Source organism: Carex rostrata, chromosome 20 (assembly GCF_964058835.1).
Source record: "Carex rostrata chromosome 20, lpCarRost1.2, whole genome shotgun sequence".
NCBI lineage: Eukaryota > Viridiplantae > Streptophyta > Magnoliopsida > Poales > Cyperaceae > Carex > Carex rostrata.
Window position 1 is genome coordinate 351,216 of NC_135937.1, and position 24,350 is coordinate 375,565.

Here is a 24,350-nt window from a genome sequence, read left to right on the forward strand (position 1 = left end):
AGTAATAAAACATCTCTTATTAGTCCCTAATTTGATCTACAACAAAAGCTTTTAAGCCTCCATGTATTCAATTAACTTGACCAAAATGCCCCTGAGAATTTGCTGCTTGCTGATCTAATTTTGAAGTCATGTGAGTTTAAACATGACCAAGATGTCCCATTTTAAGTGTTGTTGTTCATAAATAATAATAGCAGATAGAACCTAATATTTATGTAATTGGCAGTGGTAATCCTTATTTGTAGCTGTACAGCATCAAATAAGTACTCATTTAGGTCAGCCTAATTTGGTGACTATTTCTGGCAATTATTTATAAAATATAAAAACCTCTCAGACTGGTAAAAGAGAATGCACCTTCTTGTCAAAGTTTTAAAAATTTAATTGCTATTTTTCATTAACAATCTTGACAAATTGTCCCTGCATACTTTTGAAAGAATAGTTGCAACTAGTTAGTGCTGTTGGAGAGTTTTTTTTTCCCCTTGATTGGCATGGAATAGCCAGCAACTGATTTGATCTCTATTTTTTGTCCCGGGTTCTTTTCTCTTTTTGTGAAATTTGAGATACAGTTTTTCAACTTTAGATATGTAAAACCCTATTAATTAAGATCCAAAATCAGTGACATTCTACCTATCTAAAATAATAGTAAAAAAATTCTAAAAACAATATAAAATTTGGTTTCCAAGCACATTTAATATGGAATTCATATTGAACAGTTCGGATCGACTATTTGTCTATTTGGACCTTGAAAATGGAGATATGAGTGTGAAGTAAAATGTGGTATTTACTTCATGAGGCACAATAGCCCAACTCTATACAAAGGGTCTCCAACCGAGTTTCATTTTGCCCCTTGCTTTATTTGTTTTTTTCCTACTTATTTCATGCATATTAATATAAAGCAGAAGTTTACTTAGTGCTCCCAAAAACCTCAAATGAAGCATTTCAACATCTCTGACATGGCATGAATGAATCAAGCTAATCTAGAATGTTTACTTCAAACGTACAAAGATAGAACAAAAAATTTGCACAGCTATTGTTTAACTGGTTTCAAAGTACTGGACCTTACCAGAAAGGGAACAGGAAATGCAACCTTTTGAAATCAGGGTTTAGTGCATTTTTGCAATTTTAAAATTCAGGCACAAACAATATTAAGGCTAATAAATGCAAAGCTGGTTTCAGTTTACCATAATTTGTGACAATTACGGTTGAAGTGATTAATTGTCAGCTTAAATCTGTACTCAACCAATCTCAGACACTCTATTGTATGCTACCACTGTGAATAAAAATTCCAAACCACCATGATCTACGATGAAATTTGAATTCAATAAAAATTTAGTTACATGCCAGATCTTCTTAGATTCATATTTTGTCAAATTTCAATTTCCAAAGAGTATCATATCATCCAATCTGTTCCCCCCTTTTCTTTTTAAAAATTGAATTTGTAATGTCAGTTTTCTAACAAATAGTCTCCATTAAATAAACATAAGAAACAGATGCAATAGTCCACTCTCAGACCTTATAAGGAAAATACATATAAATTCAATACAAGAATTAAATGCAAATTAACAAAAATTTAAAAAATAAAAACAAAAGATAAACTTCCCTCTCAATACACTCCAAAATATTTACCACATCACATAAAAAACAAGACTCGATCAAAGGAACCACCAGGCAATAAGAGAAAGTGAACCAACAAAAGCCACTCTCATAACAGACTGATCCATTGCGTGTCTAGTTGCAGAGTTAGTTGTAGTGTCTGTATCATCACTTGCAGCTGGTGCATCTGATGTCGGCTTCGACTTATCCTTCTTCGCTGCAGCAGGAGCTGGTGCTGGTGCTGGTGGGTGGGACCCGAAAATGCTTAGAGGGAGCAGTACCTGGTTGACCTGGTACACTGCCAGCTGTCCATCAGAGTATACTGTATTGTCGACCGTTGCATTCACCACTCCAGTTGATATATTCACCTGATTGTCTGTCATGGATGTTAATTTTATATGGAAAGAATATGTGAACACTAAGCTAAAGTATTTGATGCTTAACAGAATGAGAGAGAACAATGCCGAGATAGAACTTCAAGATCATACTCTGTGTTTGCTTTGTAATTGTATTTTAGTGAACTTCTTATTATGGACAATGCTTTTTTTTTATTACTTTGGTGAACTAATAGATGGTCATGAGGTTATTTTATTACTTTAAAGTAACAGTGCTTGTCATAATTTTTTCTGGCACTGTGTTTTTTTTTTTTTTTGCAATGCACTTACTTGCTGCAGTCACATTTAGGGGGTACTCGCCATTCTCGGAATTTCCTGCTTGTGTCCTGAGAGGATTGCTGACAGTCTCAAAATTTGAAGTTGTCATGTAATTCGGTACGACATGAAATTGAATCAGAGACACTTTGTCTTGGTCACTGAGGGAATTTAGGGTCCCGGCAGGGAGAGAATTGAATGCATTGTCAGTCGGTGCGAAGATGGTTAGACCGGAATTTGAGTTGTTGAGCTGGTTGTTTATTTGGTCGGCGACTTGAGTTGAAGTCATTAAACGGAGTAATGTTGTGTATTGGCCACCTTTTGTTAAGATTGCGGTGATGTTTGGTGGCCCTGCGGGACCTGGTGCGGCAGCTGTCTGAGCTGAGGCGGGGTTAAGGATGAGTAAAAGAAGAGAGAGGAGGAGAAAAGTGGCAAGATAGCCTTTAGTCATGGTTGTAGCTAAATTTGAATGCTCAAGAGGTGTGTTACTATTGTTTAGTTGAATGCTAGCTACAAGGTGGAGTGATGAGGCTTTGTATAAAAGAGGGAAAAAGGGATGGTGAGTTGAAGAGTGTGTGAGATTAGGGGTTTTATTGTGGAAATAGAGTGATAGAGGTGGGTGGAGAGGGGATTTCATGCACCAAACTTGAATAAGGTGGTAACAACTAGATTGCTTGGCAAGGCAGCAAAAACAGTGAGAAATACATTCTATTATTGTTCTGTTTTCTTGATTAGTGGGTCGGGTCAGATTATACTGGACCGCTCCAAACAAGTACTATTTGTCTATTTCCATTACAACTGCAAAATCGAATTACGAGGCTCAGGTTTATACATCATGTGTATGATTCATATTTCTAAGAAAAAATAAATTGGATTTGTTTAAAAACGGGTTTCGGGTAAAACTCCATCACGGGTCCATTAATTTCAGACTAAATGAGGTCATGAACTGGGCGCAAATGTCCCTTTCTCTTGAGTGAAATTATGATTAAACCTTACTCTTCCTGAGATTTTGTATATTCAGACAGATAGATGACAGGTGCCTTTTGATGCAACTTGTGAAACATCATTGTCCCATAACATGTTCCAGTTAACTATTTCTAGGCTCTTATTTATGCCAAATCCAAGTTTGTATTCAATTTCACGCTAATTTTCACCTTAAACATTTACAAAATTTTGTCATCCTATATGCTTTTGTAATTAGCGTCAGAAGGATCATATTTGGAATTATGGAAACCTGGCATATCACTCTTGGAGGTTTTTCTGAGGTACTATATTTTCACACGTCCACCTGATTTGATACTACATAGGGTGTCAATGGATATGATAAGGGACGGGTGGAAGCAATTTTATACCCGTACTTGTTATAAATTATCTTTATATGTACTCTACTCTTACACATTATGAATTACCTTATTCTTACTCTATTATTACCCATTATGGTTGTTGGATAACGAAACGGTAGTGGATAAATAATGGACAATTCTAATATAATAATAATTTTATTATTTATTAAATAAAAACATTTAGACACATTCATTTCACACATATATACGTGTTCTAAAGGTCTAAACTTTATTAGAATTTGTTGGAACTTATTTACGTATTTTAATTTTAATGGTTAATTAATTAGTGTAACACAACTATCAAAAGTAGCTAGATATTCATTGTTTTTTTAATATATATAATATATGTAATTTTTTTTAATTACCCGATAGAGTAACGGGTATGGAATAGACTTTACATGTACCCTAATATGTTTAGATGATGAAAAAAAAAAATCTTTACTCGTATCCATATTTGATAAGTTATGAAAAAATAATCTTATCGGTACCTGTCTTATCAAATACAATACGGATCGATCGAGTAAACGGATAAAAGGGTGCCATTGACGTCTATAATACTACATGATACATGACACAGATAAGAGGAAAAGAAAAATAATTGAAAAGGGGACAATTGGTGGTGGGTCTTCTCTCCAAGTCCTAAAGCATATATATGTAATTATTAGGCTAGCGCCTTGTTGAATAATAATGAATGCACTCTTTCCAACCTTACCACTTTTATACTGTTATCATTCTGGGCTAAAAGAAAGCAAAGACTAAAGAGAGATCCTTTTATCAAGATTTCAATACTCTTTTACTAATATCGGCACCCCTCAATCCTCATTGAATACTCCTTTAGTCCTTTATAGGATATCTATCTTCCCCCCTTTGTGTCCACCTCTGGTGTCTGATACAAGCAGGCATCTCTACTGTATTAAGCTTTAAATACGGCCATAAATGTTTATTTCTCCCATTTTTTTACAACTCCATTACAGATGGGCATGTAAGATGGCAAACTGGATGGGATTTCATTTCACATGTACTAATAAGGATGCTCCGAACCCCAACTTGAAGAAAAATAATTATAGACGTCCTTTTAAAAAAATATAGCAATGGACACAACTTATCACATCAATTCTGTTAACAGCAATTTATTTTGTTTCCAAACAAGGCTAAACACAGTATTAACTTATTTCATTTGCGTTGTGCTGATTTCCAAGCAAGAAGTTCATTTAACTATTACTATGCCATGGTTGCGCCCAGGACATTTGAGAGCTGTATATTCCCAGCCATCCAATCTAAATTTAAAGGCGGCTTCGAGTTGATTTTGCTAAAATTGCTGGTTTAAAACTCGCAATGCCTGTGATTTCTCTTGCAGTGACCAGGCTGTTTATGTCGTATGTGCCTTCGTATGAGAAAATTGGCTCCAAATCACAGAATGCCTAAAGTATTAAGGCATGTTAAAAGTGAGTTGTTTTTGTATTTTGAAAATTTCAAAAGCGAGTTGTCTGAATGTCATATTGAAAACCAATTGAAAAAAGGTCCAAAACCAACCTAATACATGCTTTTAGCATGCTATACGCACAAGCACGCAATTTCATACCATTTTTCAGTCTTGTACCAGTCTAGAAGGTACCAAAATGTCAGGACAATATCATAAATGCTTTCTGTCCATTTGTTAAGCAAACTTATATACCTAATTTGTACTTCTCTTATTTCATTCAACTCAAATCCGACTGAAAATAAATTCATTGAATATACCTTGGCAACTAGAAAATCAGCCAAAATTCCATTTCCACCCATCAACTCTCGGCCAAGAGAAACAACCTCCCTTGCTTTCAATGATGTCCATGCCTGTAAACACCACAGTTTGGGAAAATATATTAAACTAAAGAAAAAAAGACAAATACACATAAAAAACCTGGTAGATAATTAAATGCCCTTTCAGTGCTATCAAGTATCAACTTATTCTCATCAATGTTTCTGATATCTCAAGGATTGTTTATGGTCAATGATTAGAGTATTTAACATATCTGTACAAGTACCCAATCAAACTAGTATGGCATTACAGATCTGTGACCTGAGACCTCGTAGGTTGGTTGAATGATAAATAGACCCAATCAAGTGACCAGCCAAGCAGCAAACATAAATTAAGTTATATATAGACTTACAACTATAAACCTTTTTTACATAAGGATTTATAATAAATCTACACGTGCCAATCAAAAAGGTTTTCCTAGATACTTTTCCTAATTTATCAAAGATTGACACTGGCCATATTAGAATCCTACTAAACTCAATCAAGATGATGTATCTGGTCGAGTCTGGCAGGGATCAACAGTTTGAAATCCCACAAGAGAAAGGATCCAATCCAGAGTATTGATACCTCCATTATCCTTAATTTAATATTTCAAGTCCCTAGTCAGGCATCACTTCTGTGCATGGTTGCAGGTGTGTGCACACACAGGGGCAGGGCAAATAAATAGCGAATCGGGTACTAGATAAAAAATAATGCTCTAATTTATAATTTTGAATGCTCTGACTTCTAATTTCAAAATGCACTAACTTCTAATCCTACTTATCAATCATAATTCAAGGAACTTATTCTAATTTGGTCCGGGCCTATAAATATCCATAAAAATTCAAGATCCAGGGCCCTCCCTGGCTCCATCTGGGTCCGCCCCTGTGCACACATGCATTTCTTTATTTCAACACTCAAGCACACATACAAAGAGATATTGTCCAAGTAAGTTAATAGTTGTCTTGAAATATTATAGAATACAAGTACCTTTCCTAAACTTGCATGGCCAGTAGTCATTTTGCCAGATTCATACAATTTACAAAGTCTCCATCCAACCAACAACATGGCTTGTATATTTCCAAGCATCCTGACAAGTTTCTCTTGGTTAAGTTGAAATGCTGCTAATGGTGCCCCGAATTGCTTCCTCTCCTTCAAGTACCTGTCAAATTGTAGGGAGTTTATTGCAAGCATGAATATAATATTAATCAAGTGAACTACAAATTCTTCATTATATCTCTAGAAGCCGGCAGAATATTAAAATCTTTTGAAGAAAGAGACCGTGCAGTATGTCCCTCAAAGCCAGGAACCTTGTGAAAATTTCGTTCAAATTTTCAAGCCAAAATAGAATACCAATAGAGATAACTTTTGCAAATACTTTATTCATTTCTTATCATTTTTCACGATTGCCTTACAATTGTTAAAAAAATGTTCTAAAAGACAAATTTGCATTATTAAAATTAGACTTATGAAATCTAAATTACTGATCAGTCAGGTACCTGTGGCACATATCAAAAACTCCCATTGCTATACCTATTGGTTGCCATGCAACCATAACACGCGAAACCGCTAGTACCTGCATCATTCACATAAAAAAATTACATGTGGTTCATAATAAGTGGGCATAATGCTTGTAGCCACTTTTTACCAGTGGTATGTTTTGTATCCATTCGGCATTATTAAAGCATAGGTAATTCAGTGAAGCTGGTTTGTCAGATACAGTATTGATGTAAACCAAAACAGGTCAAAGCTCAGTAGCAGAGAGTAGCAAGTACTATAGTTATTTAATTGTAATTGTAACCTTGTTGGTATCTTGAAATGAATTGACCCCAGCTAATTTATCTTCGTCAGGTACAAAAACATCTTTCATAAGAATATCTCCATTTTGTACCATCCTGAGCCCGATTTTATTCTCAATTTTTGTGACCTTTAATCCAGGAGAACCTTTTTTCACGATAAATCTGTAAATAAAAAGGTCGATTAGAAAGCACTACTATGAAGAAGTATTGAGTCCATACATGAATAAGGAATGCCTGATTCAAAGCCAGTTAACCCTGTTGGTGCTTGGCTCCATGAAATTTGTTCATATCCACAACAACAACAAAGCCTTTAGTCTCAAACAAGTTGGGATAGAGTAGAAATGAAACCCAACCAGAGAAATTTGTTCATATCCACAACAAAAAATATTAAAATTCTGTGTGTACAAATCTATAGATGATATTTGAGCTTTGAGCTGGCATTACCGATTTCTTTTCTCAGAGAGAAATTTCATGTATTGTATTTACCTGTAGTCTCTCTTAGAAAATTTCCTTTGCAAGGTACAAAGAGATAATTAAATGGCTGTCCAAAAGTATTGAAACTAAAAAAATGCAAAAAAAAAGGAAGGTGCAATGTTAATATACGCATTGATTTGGTTTGTGCTAGTGTTTCGCGCAAAGATAACAAGTAGATCAGCAAATGTACTATTTCCTATCCATCTCTTTTGTCCATTTAGCACCCATCCTCCTGCAACCTATGTCATTACAAACAAAAAAATGCCTTAATTAAACATAACCAATCAATTAGGTCAATAGATTACCTGATATTAGGTACATACTTTCTGGTTGTTTTCAACTGAAAAAAGGAATTCTTCAGCCAACAGAAGGTACTAACACACGAGAAATGTTGGTTGACATCATCATCATGAAGTGGTTTTCTTCTTTTATTTTCATGATTAAAAAAAAGAACTAGGACAGTATAAAACCTTTGTGGCAGTGGTTTTTAAAGAGCTTGCATCACTTCCATAATCAGGTTCTGTTAAAGCCTAGTAAAGAAACAGCAAACTTCAGTTAGATCGACACAATAAAATTAAAGCTTCTGGTTTATGTCCTACAGCTTGTTGTCTGGTAAAGAATCCCTAATTTTCTAATGCACATAATTTTGCAATAAATGAAGTACCACAAAACAAATATATTTATCTATCAGAAGAAATAGAAGAAAATAAAAATTGAATCTAATTTCTTTCTTTTTTCACCCAAAAAAGAAATAAGAAAGGAAAGTAAAACTAACCCAACATGCAATAGTTTTTAATTTAGCTAATGATGGCAAGTACTTCTCTTTTTGTGCCTCTGATCCACATAGAGCTACACCAAAATAAGAAGAAAAAAAAAATATGGGAACCATATAAGCAATAAAATGGAAAAGGAGTGGGGCAAGGTCCAAAGAATGTAAACTGGTGCCCTGTGAAAAATAACAATTTTGATGATATATAGAGGCACACAAATCAGTCTTTGATTGGATTTGTGTGATGCATCCGCCACAAGCACTGAACTGACATAGTTAAAAAAGAAAGTTACCTATTGTGAGCATAGCAAGGGAAGAATGAACTAAAATGAAAGTAGAACAGCTAGCATCAACCCGTGCAATCTCAGCAGTTACAATAGCACTTCCTGTAATAGACAGACCTGGGCACCCAAAACCCTATAGGTACCAAAAAAAAAAACCCACTAGATACAAAAATTGAGGTTGCATTTGGGAAGTTGTCTGAAACAGAAGGGAAAAAAGGAAGTCATACCTTAATTGTACCTCCAGCAACTGCAAGGTCAGCAAGTTTCGGAACTATATGAAATGGAAACTCAGCCTTCTCCCAGTACTGCTCAAAAAAGTATTCAAATTAAATTACAAAAAAAGAACCTCTGAGGTGCACATATCAGCAGTCCATGTCCATGTCCATATGCAAACAAAGAATTTTTAGGTTCACCGATTGCCAATTGTAAACCAAAAGATTTAATTTAACTTAAAAAGGTGCACATAATTGCCACAAAAAGGAGAGAATTGACAGGAACCTCGGCCATTATAGGGGCGACTTCTCTATGCATGACTTCTCGGACCTTCTTGCGAAGACTTCTTTCTTCGGCACTCAAAAGATCATCAAATTGATAATAATCCGAAGCTACTGTGAAATGAGATTTGAATTTAACATAATATTTTAAAAAATAGAAAAAAGATAAATCAATGAAGTGCATGAACATACCATTTTCTATGCTCTTCCATTATTAATGTTAAGTTAATGTGTTTCAGTGATAAAAAAAAATCTTTGAATAATTAGAATCCAAAAGAAGGAAAAGGGGAAAAATGTCCTCAGGTTGCTGTTTCAGGCTAACTCTAATCAGACAATCTAAAAGCCTAATTATGTTCGACCAAACAAATAACTTTTAAACTTTCTTGCTGTATCCATACTAGAGCCCTTTTATCTCGAGTATAACATATAAACAAATAAAGAAATAGAAAAAGCTAGATACAAAGAAGAAATAGAAAAGGCAATTGGCACCTGAGGGCGGAAAAACTGAAGCTGGTGTAGCTTGAGGAAAAGCAATGGAGAGGTCCATCGCAGGAAGCCCAATCTTTTGTGCGTTTATACCTGAAAGGATCAATTATGCATTTTTTTGCAACGTGATTTTAACTATCATAAGAAATCCGAGCGATCAAAAACAAATTCAGAAAAAAGTTTAGATATAGAGATCCTTACGAGCTGAATCGGCCATCTTTTGGGTGAAACGGGCACTTCAATTCTCAATAATCTTTGGAGAGAGCGAGCAGGGAAATATTAGGAGAGTCGGAGATGAAAATAACAACCTTACAAGGTTGAACAATAACAAAATCCCGGATGTGGAAATTAAGACTCTCAATTTTTTTAGAAACTATAAATAAAAATAAATTACCAAACCAATTTAATTAATTTCGTTTTTACAAAAACCATAATAACCGAAACATCAGTCTGAATTTTTTTTCTTCCATAGTAAATTGCTATTTCAGTCCGTCGTAATTTTACAAATTTTTAGTCCATAGCCACACAATTTTTTTCCAAAATCTATAAAACTACCTCAAGTCAAGTCGAAATGACAATTCCGAAATTTTTATTAATATGAAATATATTAAATAAAAATCGAAATTGGAGAACACTTTTGGATTTTTTCGAGATATAGAAAAAACGTGATGAAAAATCATGACCTCTGGATGTTATGGATTATCACGGCCAGCATTAACGCTTAATTAATCATCATCCATTCTAACTGAACCGCACAAGAAAAAACCGAAAAAAAACCCTGGCCGTTACTATCTATCACGGCCAGAAGCAGAAAAAAAAGGCTGGCCGTGATAGAGATTAAAAAAAGGGAATTTTTTATTTATTTTCCCTCCCGGCCGTTACTATTCATCACAGACAGAATTTTTTTTGCACCTAGCTGTTCCAACCTATCACGGACAGAATTTTTTTTTTCTCTGGCCGTTCCAATCTATCGCGGACAGGATTTTTTTTATAGTTCAGTTAGAATGGCTAATCTTGTTAATTAAGTGCTAACTCTGGCCGTGATAATCCATAACGGCCAGAGACTATGATTTTCCATCACGTTTTCCCTATTTATCGATAAAAATCAAAAGTGTTCTCTAATCTCGATATTTATTTAATATATTTCTATTAATAAAAATTTCGGAATGACAATTCAATACGTAAAAACAAAACCAAGTTGATTTTTTTATTTATTTATGATTTTAAAAAGTTCCTTATTAAGATGTTTGATCCTGACCGCCGATTATAATCTGACATGTAATCGTACGGCTCCGGTTTAGAAAGCAGGTCCAATCCCTAGCTGGAAATAAATCTGTTACGATTCCAACAAGAATTGTAGGACCCTCCTTTTTGAAATCTAACCATCAATATTTTAGAATGCACGAATCCCAAAACACAGTTAATTTTGATGCACGAATCTCTAAATAAATGAGTGGTTGGATTTAGAAAAGCAGGTTCCTACGGTTCCTTAGAATCGTAGCAGATTTATTTCCTCCCTAGCCTATACGCAAGTGCCCGTCAATAGTGGGGGCCATTTTGCGGATCGGGACTCGGGAGTATAAATTTGTGGGACCTAAATTCAGTCAGTCAGTATTCATAAGTAATCTTATCCATAGCCCATAGGAGGGAACTGATTCACGCAACTTTATTATTAAGGGACACGCTATACGAGGTGAACCAACATGATTTTTTTTTATTATTTTTTTGGAGACATGATTTAAATTAAAGAATGGATATGTTATCCTTTTTTTTTGGAAATAGGATAAGTTTATCTTGTCACAAAGCATCGTCTTACCCCCACTTTTCTGTACGTAGATCCGCGTAGTAATTCAGTTCTTAGTTGTTGAATTTTCATTTTGATCTTGGAGCACAAAATCATACAAAAATAATAGCATCTCCAAGAATGATGACATCCCAAGTGACATCATTTTTTTTATTTAATAAGGCCTAGGCCAAGTGGCCAAGTGACATCATTTATAAACAAGATGAGCATGCCAGGCAGGTAGTGACTAATACAAGAAACTATTCAATTGTTTGTTAAGATACGACACCTTGATGCTCTTCTAATCTTCTATGGTCAAACCGTCCAAGGGGGTGAAAAAATAAAAAAAAAATGGGCTCAGCTTGTCGCACATTTGGGCCTTATCTAAAGCCCAAAATAATTTCATAAAAGCCATGTCCAGTAACAAAACGCGCAAATTTACTAAACAAAAAAGATACAAGCAACTACACATGGAATCCGCATTAAGGGGTCACTTCACTACATTACTATTTACTACTAACCAAAAGTACCATAATAGCATTGAACCACACAAACCACGCTTGATTGATTGAATTTTGTGTATTATGTGTTCAAAAAATGATATTAGTTACTTAATCTCACAATATTATATTGGTTATATCAGAAAATTTTATCCGTTGATGACAATTAATTAATTAATTAATGGGATAACTAGTTTGGATGTTGTTGTTGCTGTAAAAAATAACAGCTAAGAATCATCTAAATTTGAGGCCTTAATTTCTTTTATCCTCCTCCAAGGTTATACAACGGTAGACCGAGACCGGGTTCTAGTTTCGAGTTTCGAGTTTCGACTTCCGACTTCGATGAGAGGCGGTGAATTTCTCTGGATGCTAGAATCAAACCTAGAAGGTTGCAAATAACACGTGTAATACAAGGAAGACGCGTGTAAAATAACAGAGTATCATGCATGCTCACAGCAAAATTTCACCGCTCTTATTTTCAACCATACATGATATATCCATTATTTTCAGCCCGCTAAACTATAGAACTCAAAGGAGGAAGATAACGACTTGGTGTTTAAATTTAAGTAGAATTACTAGTCCGCGTGTTTCGGTAATTTCATTTCTTAAAATCATTATATACGGAATATTATGGTGTTCCTAACGCACCTAATTTTTCTTTTTAGTTAAAATTTGATTAAAAATTCGTAAGCAATTGTATTGATCCAACAATTTATAAAGCTATTAGTATAAATGTTCTCTTTATTTAAAATATAAACATGAAACTTATACATTAAGCTACATATAAAATCATCTAATTTACTATATTAGAAATGACAGATATGTAAAATCAGAGAATGTGAATTGTTCTATTTGCATCCGATTAGCAAGTAGTTAGGTGTTATATTTTTTTTTTTTGAGAATGTAGACACAACAGTAATTCTTCGCGTTGCATCGAACCCTTAAATGTCTTATTCTTTTCAAAATTGATAACGCTCAAAGAATTGTGTAGCCAAGAGGCATTGAATCAAATCGATGAATCAATACATTCACCACTCAGAGAGGAAAAGGAAAAAGATGACACTGAATCAAATCAGACCGAAACAGTCACTACTAAATTAAGAAAGCAATGCATCAAACTAGATCGGAAACTAAATTAACCAGACCAGAACATACACCACTTATAGATGAGAAAGAAGAAGAAAAATAAAGAGAGCAGAAAGAAGACAATTCTTTGCATTCTCGTTATCGGTCACAACTATAAAAGCACGTATCTTATTCATATATAATTATAGTAGATATTATAGGGGTGGAACAAATTGACAACACTTTTAATTGAATCCAAAAAAATCGAGATGAAGGGACGAAACAACAAGCAGTGAAATTCTTAAACAAAGTCATCGCTCAATTAGAGGGGAACCCGGTGAACCGGACAGACAAAAGAGGTGGAGCCGTGGAGGTGAGATGAAGCAGCCGGATCGTCTTCGAAAGAACAACAACGCATCTAAGTTTTTTGTATGTATATTGTGTACAAAGCAACATTCTGCAATTAGGACCGACGTTCCCCATTTTTTTAAATCTGAGACGGGGAAATTCTAAATAAATAAATCTGAACCAACTAAATTAAAAAAAATTTAAATATAAACTGGACAAATTTCAACTGTCTTTATATTTCTGACCGAATTTTATTTTCTTACCATTTTCTCAGAAATAATAAACAATATTGATAGGGTTTTGATAAAATTCTATTTTTTATCAGGGACAGCCAGACAGTGGTCTAATCTGCCTCCCAAGTCTCATCCAATAAAGAGACGCAAATTAGATATCTTTAGAAGAAATAGTCAGCAGTGCTGCTTTTTAAGGAGTGCAAATTTAATTTGTGCCTTGTTCAAAATAATGAGGCAGATTAAATCTGTTTTTTTTTTTTCTGATAAAAATTGAATTTTTACGAAAACCTGTCAAATTTGTTTATTGTTTCTTAGAAGTTGGTAAGAAAAAAAAAATTCGGTATTTCAGAGGACATATATTTTTGTGGCGTCCACAACACTCTAAAAAGGTTATTTTTATAGAGTATCCACATATATATAATTGTTTATAATTTGAGAAAGAAAATTACAGACCATCAAAAGAAGAAGAAGAAAATTACAATTGCGGTTACTCCTGGTAGTCCCTACCAAGCTTTAAAAAAAAAAAAATTCTATTATTACACTTTTGTTATTGAAAAGACAATTATAGATTTCAAATAAATTTAGCTGCAAAATAGCTATCTGTCAAAGTCGGTGCTCAATTTATTGATTACATAATAGACACACACTGGATGCCTCCAGTGAAGGCGCTACTGGACCTCTTAACAGCAAAGGAAATAGTTAGGCATCTTAACAGAAACAGTTAGAGATAGCTTAGGATTTAATTACATGCTGTAACAGAGATAGATGCTATTGTATTCTCTATAAATAGACATGCACTTAGGTGATGTAATAGCTTGCTGAGAAAATTATAAGAAATTCACATATCTATCCAATTAATCCATGCATCATATATTTAACATTAATTCCCATTTTACTCTTATTAATTATAGCAGTGAGAGATGAGGTCGTTGATTTGACGTCACAATTGGGTCAAGTGGAGTTGAAGGTAGTCTTTTGCTATACCCGAAACGGGTTAAACCCGTTTTACCCGGCCCGTACCCGTTACCCGTTTGACCCGTACCCGTTGCCCGGGTCAAACGGGTAGACGGGTACGGGTAATATACGGGCCGGACAAGGCATTTGAAAAAAAAACCCGTTGTACCCGTACCCGTTTACCCGCCTACCCGTACCCGCCTACCCGTCTACCCGTACCCGTACCCATTACCCGTACCCGACCCATTACAAATTTGAATTTCAAATTTTTTTGGCGGCCTCCTTTTAAATTTCAGATCAGTGCAATCCTAAGGGATTGTAGGGTCCCTCCAATTCCAAATCCAACCTTTTATTTAAATTTGCTACAATCCTAAGTAAATCTGGGCCGTTCGTTTCTATTAAACAGAAAAAAAAAAAAAAAACCCGCCCGGACCGGACCCGTACCCGTGGTACCCGTACCCGTCAACCCGCAACGGGTACGGGTAATAAACGGACCGGATAGAGGTTTTGGAAAAATTACCCGTCTACCCGTCACGGGTTTTACCCGTCCTACCCGTTACCCCTAACGGGTTACCCGGAACGGGTCACGGGTAACCCGTTAGCAAACCACTAGTTGAAGGCTCATGGGTTTTGATTTTTGAACAGTTAGCTAGGTTTTTTCTTGAAAGTGGGATGGCCTGATGCACTACCACTGCCAAAATTTGTCCAACTATCTTTCTGCCCATTTAATTCAAAACGAACCAATCAAATTAAATTAAAAGCTCCGCAGAGGATACGCTTCCCTTTGTAAGTGGACCTCCAAAAAATTTATTTCGGCTGGCTGACAGTTATTCTATCCCTTTAGCGCACCCAACGATCGAGAAGTCGAGTAACAAGCTACATTTATGTGGCGACGAAAATACAGAGAGAAACCCATGGTCAGAATTCTACTTCACATATGGCCACAGAGGTTGGTGCCGTCCAAGTGCAAAACCGGAGCAGGATCTATCTTCTTCTCGCTGCTCTTAAGTCTTACCCATACACTCCGACTCGAGTCGCTTTCATCCTTTGATACGCTTCCCTCGCTATAGTGAGCCTCGATTTTCTACCTCATCATAAAAAAAAATTTATCTGTAACGGGTCAGTCGAGGATTAATTTTAACCCGCTTATCTCTCCACGCGGCATATATATTTTTACAGAAGGATAAGTTCCCGTATCGTATTCTCTCCATCAGCCCCACCCCATCCTTCTCTCCACCATTCGAATCTTGTCTCCTGTCTATCTCTTATATATAAGTTCAAATATACTGATGCAAAGTTCTCCCTCCCACTAGTTCAATTTTACCTCCCCCTCTCTCTAAGCAACAATGGGGACGACTATGTCGCGGAGTACGGACTCTAGTCATGGTGGGTCGTACAGAGAAGGCGGGGCCCAACTGTACGTGTCACTTAAGATGGAAAATTTCAGAATAAAAGGAGACCTCGTGCCCCATGTGTACGGCTCCGAGCGTATCATTGGTTCTTGGGATCCATCCAAAGCAGTATGTAATCTTTTCCCTTTTTGGTGTTTTTGAGTTGGCCAATTTTAGTGATCCAATGTTTCTATGAGAGGAAATTAAATATGAGCCCACAAAATAGGAAAGGCTCAGCAAACATGCAAAGTTCAACCTTTTTTTTTTTTTGGTGCTACTGTTGAAGATCTTTACATGTCCAAACAGGCAAGTGCTAATGTAATGGCGTAATGCACTAATCCTATGAATAAAGCCACGCCTGTCACTTTTTGGATTTTGCCATCTAAACTTGCCGTCCGAGGTAGTAATTTGTAAGATAGAGAAAAATGTTTTCATTACTAACAGATTTTTTATATATTTTTTATCTTAAATAATGAAGCTTTCGATGGAGAGAGAGCTGGCTTCTATGTGGGAGCTCAGTTTTGTAGTGCCTCCTGATCATGGTATAATCTTGCAAACCTTGCAGTTTGGTTTCCCATCATCTGACTTTTATTTGTTATTTTTTTTTTGTTTAACCCATAAGAATATTTTCAATTACAGTTGGTTTAGTTAAGTTTTGCCTAAAATTAGCATTGTGTTTATGTGTTTGTTATATACCAATCCTATCCTAGTAGTTCTTGATTTATTTTTAAAAGAGCTGTTAAAATAATTAAATAACCATCTTAAGAATTATTCTCTCCTTTCTGATTTCAGAAAGTTCTCAAGTGTATTATCTAGAGGTTGCAAACAAGTGGGTGGTCAAGTTCAGTCTGAATGATTTTTGGGCTACTGGATTAGTATTCAATTTGAGTTTTATTTTGAATCCAGGTTTTGTTCAGGCTATTTCGGGTTCATTTTTTTTTTTTTTTTTTTTTTGGTTTTTTGGTTGTTTCAGATGTCAGTTTTGGGTTCTGGTCGTTTAGGGCCTCAATTACTTGGGTTTTTAGGTCAGCTGGGTAGAAATCTGGTTGTTACGGGTTATTGTGCAGACAAAATTAGTTTGTGGAGTTGTAATTTTATTTTGTTGAGTCGGATAGGTTCTCCTGTATGAACTCAACTGCTTGCCAAGTCCACCCTCAAGTCTTTGTTGACTTCGTCATCTAAAGGCTGAAGCTGTGAAACAGTGAATGAGGAACCTTGTAAGTCAGTCTGTTGTCCTTTGTAAAGGTCAACTAAAGGGCATAATATGGAGTGATTAAAGGAATAGAAGGGGGAATGGTTCCCGTCTAAGTACTACAGGAGGACAATCTTTGGTAGGCTAATCATCGAACCTTATGTGTCCCTGTGGTGCAAAGGGTCTACCAGAGTTTAGGTGGGTTCTTCCAATTGCCATGATCAATTGCCATGACAGGTCTTGGATGATAGTGGCACATTGCGTTTCTTGCTCTCAGGAATAGGTGACTGAGCACTTCTTGTGTAGGGGCTGTCAAATTTCAGGTCCTGCTGATTTGGGGCTGCTTCTGTTTGGGTTAATTTCATTTCAGGTTTGGTCTGGTTTGCTCCAAATCAGTTTTGCAGGTTGATCAGGTTCCAGTTGCTTCGGGTTCCGCTTATTTGAGTCCTTTAACTTTCATAATAATTTGGTCGAACCATGCTCAGGCTGGGTGTGGTGTTTTTCAGGGTTGGCTCAAATTCTTACAAGCTCTAATTTTATAGCGGCTTGAGTTTGAAAATTGGATTTAGTCATCCAATATAATTAATCAAATAGGAATATTACATCTGACACCCATGTTAGCATGCATAACCTAAATAGTTCCACATTTATTTGTTCTCTGTTTTTTTTTTTTTTTTTCTTTTATGGTTTCAGAAACTTTAGATTTCAAGTTTCTACTAAAACCAAAGTATGGCATCAGCCCATGTGTAGTAGAGGAGGGGCCAATTCGGCTATTAACTGGAGGTTTGCTGGAAGGTGATGCAAAACCTGCATTATTCAAGTTAAATGGAGAGGAAGAGGTGCTGGAGTGCCAGGTTTTCATTAAGGCTGACATTGTCTCTCCTCTGGATCTTGCTGCCAGCTGGCGTGTGTACCGGGAAAACCTTCAGCCATCTCGGGTGCGTGGTATTCCAGATGTCAGTATCAATGTGGCACCAGATGGAGCTGTTGAGGTTGTTTTTTAATATTTTGAACCATACAGCTTTTATTTTTATTTTTGTTCTTTTGCCATACTGGTTGTTAGTATTGGTAAGTCCAATGTTAAACTAGTACCGGTGGTCTGGTACCAGTTACTGCCAGGTAGATATTTCATAGGTGCCTGCAAGTGGGCATATAGCATTTTGCAGCATGACTGTACTGTTAACAGAGTGCTAGTAGTGGTAACAATTTGTTGCTGTTATTTGATATGATAGCAGTACTGGTTGCAAAGCATATTCTGAAAAGAAGCTATATCAATAAGTAATAAGTAAAAAATTATATATAAACTTTATTGCCTGGTTCAAAGCATATTCTGACCTGAAAATCTGGGAAATCTATTCATGATTTAAAAAAAATATAGCAATTACTAATAATTGATAAATATGGAGCAGGATGGATCAGGCCATCACTTGGAACTTGATTTGGAGCACTACATAATTCCAGCACCAAGCGCATCTGGCACCGGCTATATGGCTAACAGAGCTGAAAACCCTAAGTCTCTCTTTCAAATTGGAAATCAGTGGAAAAGTGAAGTACCGATGTTTAGTTCCGATAATTTGAACAGTGCAATCAACAGCAATTCATATACCATTGACATTGACAACTACATCAAGGTAGTGCAAACATGGAAGCAAGTTATATTTGTACTGTTAGCACATGCAGTACTAAGTAACTGTCTCAGCATTAATTCTTCAGATTTACTCTAAATGTCGAAGGTATGGTTCAGATCTTAGGATTTGGTACTATATTTGTCAGTTCCAGTTTGTCATAACCATTATGAACCTGGGACATACCGTATAATATTACAGTCAGATCTGTTAGAGTAATGTATACCCCACAAAAACATAAAAATCAATAGGAAAATGGAAAAAGTATTGTAACGTTTTCCACATATTCTATCAAAAGCCCACAATAACACACATTTAAGCTAGCCATAGAGCATTTCTGCAATGGCACCTCATTAGCAGAGGCTCACGTGTACTGGACTTAGAACGACAGCCTTATCCAGATTATATGTTTTATATTAATTTTTTCCAGGAAAGTGAGATCGATCAAACAAGGTTGTTTTCTCCTTCGACAATGATGGAGTCAAAATCAGTCGGCACCTTCTCTTCACTTCAAAATAAAGAAGGGCAAAAGGGTTTATTTGTAGATAGAGGAGTGGGGTCTCCTCGTCTTGTCAAATCAGCTAGTGCAACCACTCTGACAACCAATCTCAACTTGGATCATGAGTCTAAGGTCTTTTTGTTACATTCATTTTACCCATAATTTATTTATTTTTTCCTCTTTCAATCACTTCATCAACATGTACTTATTACTCTTTTGAAAAAATAAAAATAGACTATGCCTGAGGCGGCAGGAGCTGTAGCAGCAGCCGCTGTAGCAGATAGAATGCATGCACCCAAGGAGGACCGTCGATTGGCGATTGTTCTGGTACTTTTTTTTATCATGGAAAATTTATTCAGAAAATTTGCAATGTGCATAATTCCATTGTTAAGAAACTTCAGGAAAGGCCCCTCCCTTTGTAACTTACAAAAGGCCTCTACATTCAGTAAGAAAGTAAAATTGAAATGTCATGCTTTTCATCTACGATTTGGAGTGACTGTACTTTCATGAAGTTAAGTTCATTTTCAAATTATTAGATTCAGTCAATATTGTTCTGTGTTTGCAATTAGATAGGAGCAGAACTTGATGTTCTTAATACAAGGTTTTTGGATAATAAAGAGAAAAGAAGGACCTTCTGCAGTTTCACATTGATGCATGGGCTCTTTGGCAAATTTCCATCCTTATATTAATTTTGTCTTTTCCTTTTTGAGGCTGTTTGTTGATGACTTTTTTCTTATTATTTAATTTTTTTTTGCAACATTTAGGTGGGTTTGCCAGCACGAGGAAAAACGTTCACAGCAGCTAAACTGACAAGATATCTCAGGTGGTTGGGCCATGAAACAAAGCATTTTAATGTTGGTAAGGTGCGGATATTCTTCACTGGATTCATGTAAAATAAAAATCTGTAGCAACTCACTGGTAAAATGTAAGTACCTTTAATTTGTCAACTTTTTAATTTTATAATTTCACTTTTTTCAGTATCGTCGGCTCAAGCATGGAACTAATCAGGTATTCAGTTAATCTTTTCTCTTTTTTTTTTTGTACACAATTTATGCACAGTTAATTGTCGAAATTCTTGTAATAAATATTTAAGCTTTTTATTTCTCAGTCAGCGGATTTCTTCCGTGCTGATAATCCTGATGGCATGGAGGCACGAAATGAGGTAACTGCAATTTTTTTCCCCGTTTTTTATATTATAGCCTAGTCCAGTTATTAACCATCCTTGTGATATTCAAAATAATAAGCATGCTATTAATTCATTCATTTATATAGTTTTGATAATTATCATACTGTCTTTTTGTAATTATAGTTGACAAACTTTTAGTATGTTAAGATCTTGCACTGTGTTTATTTCTCATTCCTAGAATTTTCTTTTCAATCCATGGTGGTAACTTCCTAGGTGGCTGCTTTAGCAATGGAGGATATGTTGGCCTGGATGCACGAGGGTGGTAAGGTAATTTTTTTTACACCTTATTTGGATGGAGAGTAGAGGAAAGGAGGGAATGGAAATAAAAGAAAAAAATTTCCTCGAATCATGTTTGGTTGACCAAATTATTGGGAGATGAAGGGCACAGTAGGGGAAATGTTTAACCTTTCATGATTGTAATCAATAGAATTGATTTCAGAGAAAATGTTTAACCTTTCATGAATGGAAAGTAATTTTGCTGCAAATATTTTCAGAGAAAATGACACAAATGATCAACTCTATATCTTATCTATATAATTCTCATCCAAGTTTTTTTGTCACAAACCTACAACAGCTGGCCACTAAATTTCTCATTAACCTTCTAAATTTTAATTAACAAAACGAGAAATAAGACGGGAATGAAAGTTAAATATATTTTCCCTCATTAGTTATTCAAACATAAAGAGGTTAAATATGTTATTCTTCCTTTCTATTTCATTCCATTATGTTCCCTACTAATGATTGTATTAAAATAATAAGATATATATTTTTTTCTTTAGGTAGGTATATTTGATGCAACAAACAGCACTAGAAGGAGGAGACTTATGCTGATGAAAATGGCGGAAGGTAAATGCAAGGTAATGATCTCCCCTTGTGGTTCATAATTGTAGTATACTTAATTTTTATATATCAAAAAATGTTTCTTTTTTCTGTCCTGAGTTAGGTTCTTTTTATTGATACTTATTTTGGTCCCTTCTCAAATGGTTTAGGTTATATTTTTGGAAACAATATGTAATGATGAGAGGATAATTGAAAGGAATATTCGGCTAAAAATTCAACAAAGCCCTGATTATGCTGAGGAGTGAGAAATTTTGCATCATTATTCATTACCTCTTTAAGAATATAATACGACTCATGCCCTATTCTAAAAAGTCTGTATATTTATTACACAGGCCAGATTTTGAAGCAGGGTTGCGGGATTTCAAAGAACGATTAGTGCATTATCAAAAGGTTATCTATTTCTGCCTCATTCCATATGTAAGGGTATGGTCTTGTATAGTGGGCTTTATATAAGATAACATGTGGGTTTATGAGCATTCTTGTAGGTATATGAACCGGTAGAAGAGGGTTCGTACATTAAAATGATAGACATGGTCAGTGGTCAAGGTGGCCAGCTGCAAGTAAGATTTTGTCTTCATCAGTGTACTAATTGGGCATTCTTTTGCCATCTGCTAAATAATAGTTCAATACCCTCTCATTTATAATTTTGGAAAATTTACGTATTGCTTTTTTATTTTATTTTTCTGTATATTATGCTTATTCTGCATCACTTTTTAAATATGTTTCATAATATGCATTTTTCATTTAATTTCAGGTTAACAACATTAGTGGTTATCTTCCTGGGCGAATTGTCTTTTTCTTGGTAAAATTGCTGTATAAAATGAAAAACAATGAAAGCAACTTTTTCATTACATCAAAGCTGTTTCAATTGGCCTTTTTGTTGTATTGATTATTTTCGCCCTTTTCAAGGTCAATGCACATCTGGCACCTCGGCCTATTCTTTTGACGAGACATGGTGAGAGCTTACACAATGTTAGAGGAAGGATTGGGGGGGACACAGTCTTGAGGTTCTCTTTTGTTAGCTTATATTTTTTTATGTTCTAAAATGTACTTGTTACTTTGCTGAGCCTCATCTTTTCTTCTGATCTTTAAGCTTTTCAACTTTCATTTCTAAATGGTAATAAACTAAAAAACTTACAGTGATGCCGGGGAACTTTACTCGAAGAAGCTGGCGAATTTTATCGAGAAAAGGCTGAAGTCTGAAAAAACCGCTTCTGTGCGTGTTATTTACTTTAAACAAACAATACAACAAAATAATAATAGGGTAGAATTAAGATGATTAAATGAAATGCCACAACCTTCTTCATATGGGGAAATTGTTGTAAGCTTTAGACGTGAATAGAAATGTTTAAGCACCTCCAGGAGTTGTGCTTAAATGACCTCTCTTTATTCCTTGGTTTCTCTTTATTCTGTTTTTGCTCATGTCATCTAGTATTTTCTTTTATGGGCTGAAGATATGGACAAGCACTCTCCAGAGAACAATTTTGACTGCAACTCCAATTGTTGGCTTCCCGAAGGTCTCTCTCTCTCTCTCTCTCTATCTAGCAACATTCCCAGTTCATTTTTTCCTTCTCTTAGGTGATATATTAGTTTCATTAAACTGGTAGATACAATGGCGTGCACTGGATGAGATAAATTCGGGAGTATGTGATGGCATGACATATGAAGAGATCAAGAAGAACATGCCTGAAGAATATGAGTATGTACTTCTACTTAAATACCTAACTAAAAATAGCCAATCTTTGACTAGGTTTATTTCCAAATCACCAGAATTTTAGGGGCATGTATACCGAATTACCAATAGGCCTTTTTAAGATCTTAGTTTTACAATGCAGGTCACGTAAAAAGGATAAACTGAGATACCGCTATCCTCGTGGAGAGTCTTATCTTGATGTCATCCAAAGGTTAGAAAAATGCTTTTTATCAAAAGAAAGGTTAGAAAATTGTTTTTTTTTATCAAAAGTTTCCAAATGGTATATTTTTCTTGTGTTTTACATTTGTTTGATATACGTAAAGGTTAGAGCCAGTCATAATCGAGCTTGAAAGGCAACGTGCACCAGTGGTAGTCATATCTCACCAGGTACTTGTAATAAATAATAACCTCCTTCCCACTTCTATTTCAAGTAATAAACTTCTAGATCTTGATGAAACCTCCTTCTATTTCAAGTAATAAACATCTTCAATAGTTTAGTAATTAATTTGGCAATGCCATAAATAGGCTGTGTTGAGAGCATTGTATGCATATTTTGCGGATAGGCCATTGAGAGAAGTTCCTGGCATTGAGGTACCTTTTTTTTTTTTTTTGCAAGTTTCAACTTGCATTTATGCATATTTTTTTAATGGTTTTGTGCTTGGATTTGATTTTAAGTGGAAGCAGGTGGCATGAGATAAATGTTATTTTCGAAAGAACAAAGAGCCTGTCATTTCTTTCCTGTACTATGGCATTGCACATTTGATGAACAATTTAAGACTGATAGGAATCTGTATAACTGTATTGCTGACATAATGGCACTTGTGCCTCCTGTTTTGAGGCCTTAGTAATTCCAATACTTGTATTTACCGGTATAACATGAGATCTGTGAGTGCTAACCTTGAGACGGGGGAGAAAATAATCTGTTCTTGCGTCTTTTATGCATCCAGGTACCACTTCACACAATTATTGAGATCCAAATGGGAGTTACTGGTGTTGAAGAAACGCGGTATAAGCTGATGGATTCAACTGTACCACATTAATGTAGTTTCACAAAGTGAGCTCCCTTTTCCAGAATCATATATAGCTAACTTCCATAATGTTGCTTGTTGCTTTAAAATGATAAGCAATTTTAGGAATTATAATTTGCCAAAAAGGAAAAAAAAATGTAAATTTCCTGCAGCGCGCTAAAATGCTTTTTACATTTTGTGTATTGAATAGCAGTGTATGAAATGTATGAACCTAGAGAAGGGTAATTGTGTATCTTATTGAGATATTTATGTGTGATTTATTCCTGGTAGCTGATGGTAAAATTTAATCGGAAAAAGTTTCGCAACACAAACTTGATTACAATAATTCACTACTTTCACACAATTGA

General features: G+C 35.3%; 3 protein-coding genes across 4 annotated transcripts; 1 reads left to right on the plus strand and 2 right to left on the minus strand.

Annotated features, from left to right (window-relative positions):
- Positions 1 to 1,445: 1,445 nt before the first annotated feature.
- Positions 1,446 to 2,984, minus strand: LOC144572327 (fasciclin-like arabinogalactan protein 11). The gene is made up of 2 exons (XM_078321859.1): positions 2,256 to 2,984; positions 1,446 to 1,966 (listed from the first exon to the last, which is right to left on the minus strand). The coding sequence occupies exons 1-2, from the start codon at positions 2,875 to 2,877 to the stop codon at positions 1,650 to 1,652; spliced, it is 939 nt and encodes a 312-aa protein (XP_078177985.1). The 5' UTR covers positions 2,878 to 2,984; the 3' UTR covers positions 1,446 to 1,649.
- A 1,646-nt stretch (positions 2,985 to 4,630) lies between these two features.
- LOC144572328 (acyl-coenzyme A oxidase 4, peroxisomal-like) lies at positions 4,631 to 10,012 on the minus strand. The gene is made up of 13 exons (XM_078321860.1): positions 9,868 to 10,012; positions 9,670 to 9,759; positions 9,185 to 9,291; positions 8,914 to 8,991; positions 8,696 to 8,819; positions 8,409 to 8,482; positions 8,104 to 8,163; positions 7,763 to 7,872; positions 7,162 to 7,321; positions 6,860 to 6,936; positions 6,351 to 6,522; positions 5,324 to 5,416; positions 4,631 to 5,004 (listed from the first exon to the last, which is right to left on the minus strand). The coding sequence occupies exons 1-13, from the start codon at positions 9,881 to 9,883 to the stop codon at positions 4,867 to 4,869; spliced, it is 1,299 nt and encodes a 432-aa protein (XP_078177986.1). The 5' UTR covers positions 9,884 to 10,012; the 3' UTR covers positions 4,631 to 4,866.
- A 5,767-nt stretch (positions 10,013 to 15,779) lies between these two features.
- LOC144572329 (6-phosphofructo-2-kinase/fructose-2,6-bisphosphatase-like) lies at positions 15,780 to 24,246 on the plus strand. 2 transcript variants are annotated; one of them, XM_078321861.1, is made up of 23 exons: positions 15,780 to 16,069; positions 16,419 to 16,482; positions 17,826 to 18,124; positions 18,542 to 18,763; positions 19,188 to 19,388; positions 19,491 to 19,583; positions 20,021 to 20,119; positions 20,235 to 20,264; positions 20,365 to 20,418; positions 20,656 to 20,709; positions 21,222 to 21,299; positions 21,432 to 21,523; positions 21,615 to 21,672; positions 21,768 to 21,842; positions 22,037 to 22,084; positions 22,192 to 22,289; positions 22,423 to 22,498; positions 22,737 to 22,799; positions 22,890 to 22,981; positions 23,118 to 23,186; positions 23,299 to 23,362; positions 23,501 to 23,566; positions 23,923 to 24,246. In XM_078321861.1, the coding sequence occupies exons 1-23, from the start codon at positions 15,896 to 15,898 to the stop codon at positions 24,013 to 24,015; spliced, it is 2,262 nt and encodes a 753-aa protein (XP_078177987.1). In that variant the 5' UTR covers positions 15,780 to 15,895; the 3' UTR covers positions 24,016 to 24,246. The 2 variants fall into 2 exon arrangements, with proteins under 2 accessions (XP_078177987.1, XP_078177988.1); XM_078321862.1 differs by lacking the exon at positions 16,419 to 16,482 and having other exon boundaries at positions 15,874 to 16,069.
- Positions 24,247 to 24,350: the final 104 nt, after the last annotated feature.